This window comes from Lynx rufus, unplaced genomic scaffold, assembly GCF_022079265.1.
Source record: "Lynx rufus isolate CCGP_SWC_20201006 ecotype Redwood Valley unplaced genomic scaffold, mLynRuf1.p SCAF_1, whole genome shotgun sequence".
Lineage (NCBI taxonomy): Eukaryota > Metazoa > Chordata > Mammalia > Carnivora > Felidae > Lynx > Lynx rufus.
In genome coordinates, this window is record NW_025814823.1 from 67,766,911 (window position 1) to 67,777,329 (window position 10,419).

At 43.0% G+C, this 10,419-nt stretch overlaps 1 protein-coding gene across 2 annotated transcripts in view; it reads left to right on the top strand.

Moving 5' to 3' along the window:
- DNAJC3 (DnaJ heat shock protein family (Hsp40) member C3) overlaps nt 1-4,490 on the top strand; it is a 90,654-nt gene extending 86,164 nt beyond the window's left edge. For both annotated transcript variants that reach the window (XM_047081105.1, XM_047081115.1), the window contains one exon: nt 739-4,490. In XM_047081105.1, the coding sequence (XP_046937061.1) occupies nt 739-896 (158 nt within the window). In that variant the 3' untranslated portion in view covers nt 897-4,490. The remainder of the gene's footprint in view (nt 1-738) is intronic.
- Nucleotides 4,491-10,419: the final 5,929 nt, after the last annotated feature.

Consider the following 10,419-nt stretch of genomic DNA (forward strand, 5'->3'; position numbering starts at 1 on the left):
GAGCTCTAAGGATGGCAGGGAGCCAACCAATGGAGTTGGGGCCGATAGTCACAAAGTACCTACAAATGCAGTTCTTTTCTTGATGCTTAGGAGTTCTTTTGGTTCTGTTCCTTTTTCTTAGCCCCTGTTCTTATTTTAGGGATGAATAGTTTTTTCTAGTCTGAGTGTAGTCACTTGCTCTCCTGCCACCTGCAGGATTCCTTTCTCCTGTTTGCCTGCATTAGCCTCTGTCTCGTCAGAGACCCTCCTCGGGACTGAGAGGTACAGCAGTGAGGGCAGCCTCCTGTGCTGCACAGCAGGGAACCTTAAGTCCAAACAGAACTAAGAGTGAGGCGTGGAAAGCTGTTGAGACTGTGTTACTGGGGTGAGGACGGTGACGTGGCTGTTTGATCATAGGGGTGTGACTTTTGGAGGTCTCTTTCTTTGCAATTATTTTTTTCCAGAGAATTTCCTTGGGTAGCTTCTTGTGAGGAGAGAACATTCAGGGGGCCTGAATTTCAAGGAATACCCATTTCCAGCCCTGAACCTCAACCCTTTTTCTGTGACCGGTATTTCTTCTCTAGGCTGTTTCTCCTGAGACCAAACCTGTGAGCTGGGCAGGAATGGGGGAGCCGGGATCTGTGTGTCAGGCATGACTGATTTGATAAGAGAGAAGCCAGGAATCCTGTGATGCTCCCTTCCCCCTCCCCAGGCCTTAGTTAATACCTGGGTCTTCATTTTCTGGTTTCTTTCTTGTAGAAATGAGGAAGAAATTTGATGATGGAGAAGATCCCCTGGACGCAGAGAGCCAACAAGGAGGTGGAGGCAACCCTTTCCACAGAAGCTGGAACTCATGGCAGGGGTTTAACCCCTTCAGCTCAGGCGGACCTTTTAGATTTAAATTCCACTTCAATTAAACCAGCTGTTTTTCTGCTCTTCTTCCTTAATTTTTTTAAAGATTAAAAAGAAAGAAACCTTGTCCCGGGATCCTAATGGAAAAAAAAAAAAAATTCAAATCTCTTAGTTTGTCCATGACCAAAGAGTTGTTTTAATAGAAAAAATCCGTTCTTACCCATTTTAGACTGGAGGTTGATGGGTCTGAGAAGGCAGAGAGGCGAAGACTCGTTCTATTTCTGACAGAGCAGCTCATGTAAATGTTTGAGCCTCTGGAAGAGGGTCTGAGGGAGGTGTGCCTGTGCAAGCGCTCACATAGTTTTCTCACCGGAGCGGTAGACATTCTTCTTCACAGCCTCGCATAGCCCATCAGTGCCTGCACGAGGACGGGGAGCTGTAGTTTTTGGGAGAGCAGGTTAAGTTTTAGTATTCTTAGGATATTAACATTTTGAGCTGTGCGGTCCTAGGGACACCTTGGCTTAGATTTTGGTCAGTCCCTTTGCTTGCAGATACCTGTGAAATTACAGAGCCTCGTGAATGCACGCGCACTTGCACTTCTGCTGGCGTGAGCACGGCTGGCACTGAGGGAGGGACGGAACCCGCCTTTTGGAAAGCCTGCTGCCCAGTGGTAGCTGACATCGCCAGGTACAGACTTTGGATGGGTATTAAGCGTGCATTTTATGTCCAGTACCTGCAAGAGAACACTGAAGACCACTGAAACAGAACTGATTATAAAAATCTATGGGCCCTTTTGTTTAATATGAAACAAATTAACTAAAGGAGAATGGGTAATACAGCAGTGGTGTTACCTAAAATAGAACTGAGGTGCGGAATGAAATACTTTAATAGCTGAAGTTGTGAGTTAAACAGAATTTCCTGTAACAGGATTGGCTTGGAACTGTCAAGTGACAGAGAGAGAGAAAATGCCGTGTGCCCCACTTGTAATCAGGGTGGTGGGGCAGCTTTTCTGCCTGCCTGGCCAACCCTCTGGGGTTGCAGTCACTCCCACATGGGACTGTCGAGGCAGGAGTTAAACTGTAGACCCGCCCCTTGCCCGGACCTCGATGCGTCTGCTGTTCTCCTGCCAGGAAAAATACACATTTACAAATCTAGTCAGCTCTGGCTGTATTTCCATCATCAAGATGGCATCTCTTCTTGGGATTCTGTCTTCTTACCTTTTAAGAAATTAAGGTATTCAGTCTTTGTGTACTGGATAATTTTTTCCCTAAAAAGTATTATTTTAATCAAGAGCATTAAATATTTATGGAACTATTGATGCTGCATTTAAAATCTAAGAGAATTACTTTAGATAAGAATGATTACCTTCATTCTGGAAAGGTTTTTGTTTTTTGCCTCAGAGCATTTTGATGAGTATGGGTCTCTAATATATTGTTTTTATGAAGTCAGGCATTTTAATTTCAGTGGTGGGAAGCGTCCTGACCACAGTAGCCAAGCACAGAGCGTTTCCTTCCATGGTCACCCTGCAACGTACGTGAAGAAAATTTCTTTGAGAGACAAAAATCACATAGTTGAGTTAAGCAAAACATATATGTGCTTTTTTACATCTACTTAGAAGTCTGTTTCTTACCAATAAACTTAACAGTGCATTTGGAAAATTAGGGAACACTTTGCAGCTTTCCTTTCTTTTTAGTATCTTAAAATGCAAGCCAGTGTGAAGATGATTTCTAAGGGAAATTCAATTTTGCTTATTCTTTAATCTTAGTAATCTCATTACTCCACTGTGTCAGCAATATATTTTTTCCAGTCTGGTTCTTTGGTGTCTGTCGTCACTGACCGTTTTGCAATCTAGCAATGGCCTCTACCTACTTTTGAAGTAAGAATTTTCATGCAGAGTCAGAACAAGGAAATATCCAATCACTTGCCTTTCCATTCAGAGAAGAGGTCTAGAAGGAGCCCGAGGGAGTCAGGACGGTGGAGGGCTGGGCCGCGGGAGATGCATCCCCGGCGCCATTACCCCACGGACCGTCCAAGCTGCCCGGACGGTGGCTCGCGTTTTCTCTACTTGCAGTAACCGTCGTTCCTGCGCCTAAACCTTTCCCGTGGATTCAGTCTAGTCGGCGTAGCTGAAATGTGCAGTTACTTGCTCGTCTTCAGTGAACAGAGGAGAGAAGCTATGGTGCCATGTGCCAGTGCCACAGAGAGGGCTCAGTGACAAAATAATGACCCGCAAGTCCAGCCCTGCTGGGTGTCAGAGGCCACCGCCTGTCAGGGCAGACAGTCCTCCGGGCCATCGAGGGAAAGTAGCTCCTCCTGCTGGCCCGATGGGTGAGGTCATCGCACGGACTGAAAAGGCACTTGTTTTGGGGCTCCTTCCATGTGCCACTCTCTAGGCTCTTGTCTCTGGGGCCCGCAGGTGCCCGGTCACCATGATGGCTCTTTCTGGAAAAGTAAAACCAGAGAGGTGCCAAGCCTTAGCTGTATTAAGGTCCTCCCTCCCTCCTCAGTAAGCTCCGGAAGCGAAGTCTCACTTGTCTGTACACTGTGGACACTTTGCCTTCCACAGCAGCCGGGAACGAGCACAGCAACCTAGAAACGTGAGAAAGGTCCTAAAAGAGAATAAACTAATTTAGTGCCCAGTTTTGAAAGTTTGTGCTTTCTTTCCATGGATAAATGAAAAATGGAGGACAACCTCAATAGTTTACTGTGAATTGGATGAACGTCATGCTAACTTTAAAACGTCTTCAGTCAGTGTTAAAAATGTATCTTAAATATCAGTATGAAAGCAGAACTTTTGGGGACTCTGATAATGGAATGTAAAAACTACCCTTTTTTTTTTTTTTTTTTAAGAGAAAAATGCTGATAACCAAGTAGGGAAAAAGTTCATAGAATCACAATTTGAAATTGGCAGCATTTCCTATTCATGGTGGAAAATGAAAGATTACACCTTTAAAGGCATGAAATTGGTCAGCAGTTGTGACATTTACCATGAAAAAAATGCGTAAGAGACTTCCATTAAAAGTGGTTCCTCGGTCAGGTTGTGTTTGAGCCGCCTGCCTTAAAGCCCAGAGGTCACAGTGACGGGCCTTACAGACATTTTCAGAGTACACATCAGCGGTGGCACCTAGAGAAGTTCACGCAGCCTCGTTGAACGTAGTGATTTTTCCGTATTTGTAAAGGAAGGAGGAAGGCAAATGCTCATTTGTCCACAAATAACATCCTTACTCTAAATCAGATCATTCCTTTTGTTAGCAGAGTCTATGCTGTAATTGCAAATGATGTTAATAGGTGGGGATAATTTTTTTTTTTTAATAGATGATCTCATTTGCTGAATGATTTAAGAGATTAGCCACTGCGTGGCCTTGTGTATAAGTAACAGGTTTTGTTGCACTCGTCTGTGGTCGGCCCCTCCTGCCTGCAGGGGAAGGAAAGAGTGTGGAGGAGGTGGATCCTGGAGATGTTTGAGAAGTTAAAATATTACTCCTACTATAAGGCTATAGCTGGTTTTGAGTGAGACAAGACTAAGTAACTTAATCCATCCCAAGTTAGTGTTTTAATAAACTGAAAATTAATTGAAATGGGTCTCAGATATGTCTGCAAATATGGGTACTATTTTTATGCCCATGTATTTTCACATTTAATAAAAATATTTATGGTCAGATCATTTTCTTGCTTTCGCTTCATTTTTAGTCTTTTGGAGAAGTCTCTCTTCCAACTTCGCCTGACATGTAGTCTGTGAGCGGGGTGACCAAAGGGCTCCTCCTTCATGTTCAGGTGAAGGAAAGTCAGAGCACAAAACAGAAATAGCTAAAACTTCTTACCCCAAAAGTCCTAGAACAGCTAGGCCTTAAAGTGGACAGTTCTTCAGGTTCAATACTGTTAAAATCTAATACTTAAATTGGCTTGGTTGGAAGACTTTTACACTTAATTTGCACATTTCTGTTAAAGTCGTAAAACGGGGTTTGCAGTGCGGTCTCAGATTTCCAACTACAGACCCACGTAGCTTTCTTCTCAAGTCTCCTGCATATCCTCAAAGACTAGAATACTTAGGACTTTCCCAAAAAGCGCAGTTTCCAAATTCTTGCTAATAATCCTGCTGTCTTTGCAATCTATGAGCCATCAGCCTTAGTCTGAAGATCATGAAAATAACAGATGTGACAGCTGGCAGGAAAACAAGAAGAGGAAGGGAAGATCCATTTTCTCTTCCCAGATCCTCAGGGTTTTTCTCGGTGTGCAAGATGCTTCAAAGATAGCAAAGGATAACTCTTCTAACAAGTAACATTTCACTGTATTTTCTTAGGATTATATTCTATCACCTGTTGCAGTGTTTGGCTTCTTGCGAGAATTTAATGCATTTTATTACAAGTTACTAAGACCTCATGAGTGGAAATTGTACAATTTTTGTGCAAAAATAGCATCTCTTCCACCTGGATCCACTCTGGTTATGCTAACATGCAAGGAGGGCCTTGTAAGATGTGGTCTTTACACCCGGGGAAGTTTATTATGGCTGCTGTGCAGTGGAGAAAAATGGCACCAAATCCCAGAGAATCCTACTTGTCCTGGTATCCGTGAGCTGTTACCTGCTAGACCAAGTGCTGCAGAACACTTAGATTAAATAGGACTGTCAGAAAAATAAAAATAAAAAAAAAATAGGACTGTCAGGAAGCCGTGCAGGCAGATACTGAGCAATCCTGGAGAAGTGTTCATGGATGGCAAAGCCTGTCACTGCATTTTAGGACCACAGCACAAAAGCTCTTCCTGTGGTCTGCAAACTCTCCTGCATGACCCTGTCACCCCCCCTCCCCCTCCCGGCTAGCAGCCGGCTCCCACCTCGAGTTTCGTCCCCCATGTCCCTTCCTTCCTGACACTTGCCCTTCATAACATCTTCATTTGGAGATTTATTGAATGCCATTTGTTCTGGTCTGATAACTTCAAAAGGACACATAGTAGGTACTTAAATAGCTGTTGGATTGGCTCAGGTTATGGAAACTTTATATTTTGGCCTTCCTCAGATGAAGCCTTTTGGACACATTTTCTGGTAGAAGCAGAGGCAGGTTCAGTGACTTTTGTATGAGAAGGAGTTGGTGCTGCTCTAGATTCTCCTCTATACGATTAGTCATGTTTACTTCAAAATTCCTCTCGGCAAGGTCACTACCGTTCTTCTTCCTTCTCTACCTTCTCCCCAGTTTTAAATTAAACATGAAGTTGATCTTTGTCATTCAAACATTTTGGTTTTGAACCAGTCTTTTAAAATTTAATTTGTATTCCCTTCTTATCAAAAACCTTTAATTCAGGGAGATGTGAAAACATGGGTGGTTTTCTTTTCAAAATTTTAAATTCTAGGTGGTTAACATACAGTGCAGTGTTAGTTTCAGGAGAATTTGGTGATTCATCACTTACCTTCAACACCCAGCGTTCATCACAAGTGCCCTCCTTAGTACCCATTACCATCTAGCCCACCCCCCCACCCACCTCCCTCTGGCAACCCTCAGTTTGTTCGCTATCCTTAAGGGTCTCTTGTGGTTTGTTTTCCTCTCTCCCCCACTTCCCATATGTTCATCTGTTTTTTCTTAAATTTGACATAGGAGTGAAATACTGGTCTTTCTCTGACTTACTTTATTAGCATAATACACTCTAGCTCTATCCATGTTGTTACAAATGGCAAGATTTCATTCTTTTTTGAGGGCTAATATTCTATTGTGTGTGTGTGTCTTTATCCATTCATCAGTCAGTGGACACTTGGGCTCTCTCCATACTTGGGCTATTGTCAGTAGTGCTGCTATAAACATCAGGGTGCACATGCCCCTTCGAATCTGTGGTTTTGGGTCCTTTGGGTAAATACCTAGTAGTGCAATGGCTGGGTCGTAGGGTAGCTCTATTTTTAACTTTTTGAGGAACCTCTACACTGTTTTCCGGAGCGGCTGCACCAGTCTTCATTCACACCAACAGTGCAAGAGGGTTCCCCTTTGTCCACATCCTTGCCAACATCTGTTGTTTCTTGTGTTGTTGATTTTAGCCATCTGACAGGTGTGAGGTGGTACTTCATCGTGGAAAAACCTTAAAGTGAAATCATATCTGGTAGGAAACAAGCCTGATATAGTTGGGCACGTCCATGTGATCAAAGACAACTTTTAAAATTCAAGTAATTAAGAACTGTAGGGAACAAGATACCTTCCCAAACCTGAAATTTTTAAACAAGGTTGTTTACAGTAACTTTTAAGTCAAGAGGTTCCCCTCTGGAATTTCTCAGAAAATAGAAGTTTGTATTTGATAATCTGAGCTTTATAATACACCATAAAAAGGGAGCAGCTGTCCCATTTCCATGGTCCCTCCGGGCTCCAGAGCAGCATGGGCCCCCAGGGATCCCTACGGCAGACCATGCACCCCTGGGCCACAGAGTTGCCTGTAAGTTGAACTCTGGCCATCAGAGCCCTGGACCTCCCTGCCACTCCTGTCACTTTGCCACCAAAGGTAAGATTTTAACAAATCAACTGGTTTTTTGAAAATGAGTGGACCGCCTTAAGTCTACCAAGTCAGAGAAGCAGGCAAGAGGGGGCTGGACAGTACCTTAGACTTCATGGTACTGAGCCTCATCAGCACCTTTCCTCTGGAGCCAGGGATCCGAGACCTGTAGAGTCCTTCCGTGAACAGTCTTATTTGTTCTAGTGGGAAGTTAAATGTCACTAACTTCTTTGCTGCTATAGCTCAAAGAATGTCTCAGCCATGCTTTAGTCACTGAAGGATATTTGGACTTGACATCTACCTACCTTCTGCCTTTAAAACTGTCCTGCTCGGTGCCTGAGTCAGGACCTGGTACGTAGTACATAGGAACAACCATTTCCTTAAGCACCGCCCCCCCCCACGCCCTCCACCTTGTGTCGAACTACATGTTTCCTATGAAAGAAAAGCCTGATTTTATTTGTTAGCTCCAAGGCTGAGATGGCGTATGGTGCTTTCTGGAAGTATTCTATTCTCTCTAGAAGCTCCGTTGTCCTCTGAACTTGACAACCGGAGCCAAAGGATGGGCACTTCCAAAATCTAACCTTTTGTATTGGAGCTTCTTAGTGGTGTGAACACCGAGTTGCCTTCAGTCTCAGTCTCATATTCTGGGTTTACTGTATGCCTAAAACGTACAGGTTTTTACAGGATAAGCTCAAAATCTGCCAATTCTTGGGTAAACCATTCAGACAGTTTTCTTAAAGGAGGGGGAAAGAGAAGTGGATTATAACTTCAGATAGATCCTTTTCTTCTAGGATTTGATTTTTGCTAAAGTTTGATACAGGGCCTGCACCTGAATTCAGGATCCAGAATGTACACTAAAGCCCCTGGCCTGGGCTACATTTCAGCATTTCCAGCTCAATGGAGCTGGTGGCTTTCTCTGGAAGAGCTGCCCACATGCTCAAGTCAGACCTGAAGGCCAGTTCCCACACTGTGTCCCTGAGGGGGGGAGGGGTAGATTTTTGTATGACACAGCAGTCTATAAGCACTTAGCATAAAGATGAGCCATTTTATCAAAGAATCGCCCCGTAAAGAAGTATCTGTTTAGAAATCTGGATTTTTATTTTATATTTTTTAATTAAAAAAATTTATTTATTCTTGGGGCACCTGGGTGACTCAGTTAAGCATTCAACTCTTGATTTCAGCTCAGGTCATGATCTCATGGTCATGAGATTGAGCCCTGCATCAGGCTCTGTGTTGGACGCGGAGCCTGTTTAGGATTCTCTCTCTCCCTTTCCCTCTGCCCCTCCCCTGCTCAAGTTCTCGCCCTCTCAAAAAAAAAAAAAAAAAAAAAATTACTCTTTTAAGTAGGGTTCATGCCCAATGTGGGGCATGAACTCATGACCCGGAGATCAAGAGTCTCATGGTCTGCTGACTGAGCCAGCCAGGCACCCCTTAAATTGAGATTTTTAAATGCAAGCTATCACTCACCTGAATGAGACTTGTACACTGTGCCCTTCAAATCACAAGATACAAACTAGGAGGGGAGCATCAGGACTTTGTATTAGTCTGTAATTTCAGCTTATACTGCATGAAATATAGAATCTAGCATATGGGAGATGGCAGTTAGTGATAGACATGGGAACTAGTGCCTTTACCTACCCGATCCTTCTCCCCACAAAATTCTTAGACAAGCGAAAACAGAGACTGACAGTGAAAGAAGTGTAGGTACCATCTTACAGTCATTTGGAGATTCTGTCCCGAAAACCACTGCAGACCTCAGGTTAGCTGGGTTGGAGCATCTAACTCACTTGAGCAGATTATAGAGCCTCTTATCTATAAGCTTTATCAAACCATCTAGAATAATCTAGTTCCATCAGGGCAGGCCACACTCCATTTTATCACAGACAAGAACAAGTAACAGAGGCAGGGTGAGCAGGAGAGGGAGAGCCTTTGTGACTTCTAATTAGAAATGAATGAGGCAGCTGGGGACATGGAGGCTATTTTCAAATACTCTATGGGCTATGCTGCTGAATAGAGAAGGGCTAGACTTGTTCAGTAGAGCTCAAGAAGCAGGAGAAACCACCAGTGGACCGTTCTGGCTCACTGTAGAGCTCAGATGGACCAGCCTGCCTCCTGAAGCAGACAGCTCCCTATTGCCTTGCAAGGGTCCAGGGGGCTTGAGGCTCCACTAGGTGGGACTGCCATGGTGGCTGGGAAGCCCCTCTATTAAACATTTCCCACACCACACTCATCAGGAGTGTGGTGATCTCCTTAAGCAATCATGATTTCCCATTCTCAGCTCAGCCCCACTGAATCAGCTTCTTCAGGGGATGGGATTCAGATGACACTGAAGTCTCTTCCATTACTGAGATCCGATTTAGAATAGCTGGATAGTTTTTGAACATTTACTATTCCTATTCATCTATTATTAATACACGGCAGGAAAACAAACTTCATATTCTTAGTTTCCATTGAAGTGACTACTTTTATACTTCTTTTTTTATACTTATTTTGAAGGCATACAAAGCTCAGTAAGTCCATGAATATAATTTTGTGAAATAAAAATTAGAAACATTAAGAAACTACAAATGCAGCATAGGATGAAAACATCATACTGTTTAAGATAAATGATTACAGTACCACACAACTTTCATTTAAAAATAAGTTATAAATGGGCTTAATTTTTTTATTATTCAGGGGTAACCACAAGTCCTTTTTTCTTAGAGGAAAAAAACACAAAACAGCTTTCTTTCATTTTAAATGCACTTTGAGAATAAGCAAATATGGGTGCACAACGAGCTGGAATACACAGACACAGATGGTTTGATAAATCCCCCTGAGAACCAGCTAGTCAGGTATGTTCTTCTACTGGGCTATCTGGCAAAATATCACTTTAATGGGTGAAAACCCAGGGTCTTAAGCAATAAGGAAAAAGAAATAATCTAGTTTTAAATACTCAATGGCCATTTTTTATATAACTTAAACTTATTCAATACATTAACTGCATGTATTTTTAAATATTATTTAAATTGAAGAATATGTCACTAATCTTTAATGAAATTTCCAAAAGCCTTGGCAGTAGTTCCACACTTCCCCAGCAGGTGGCAGATTTCTTGAAATACTTTCGTCGTCTTTCATAAGCCAGTG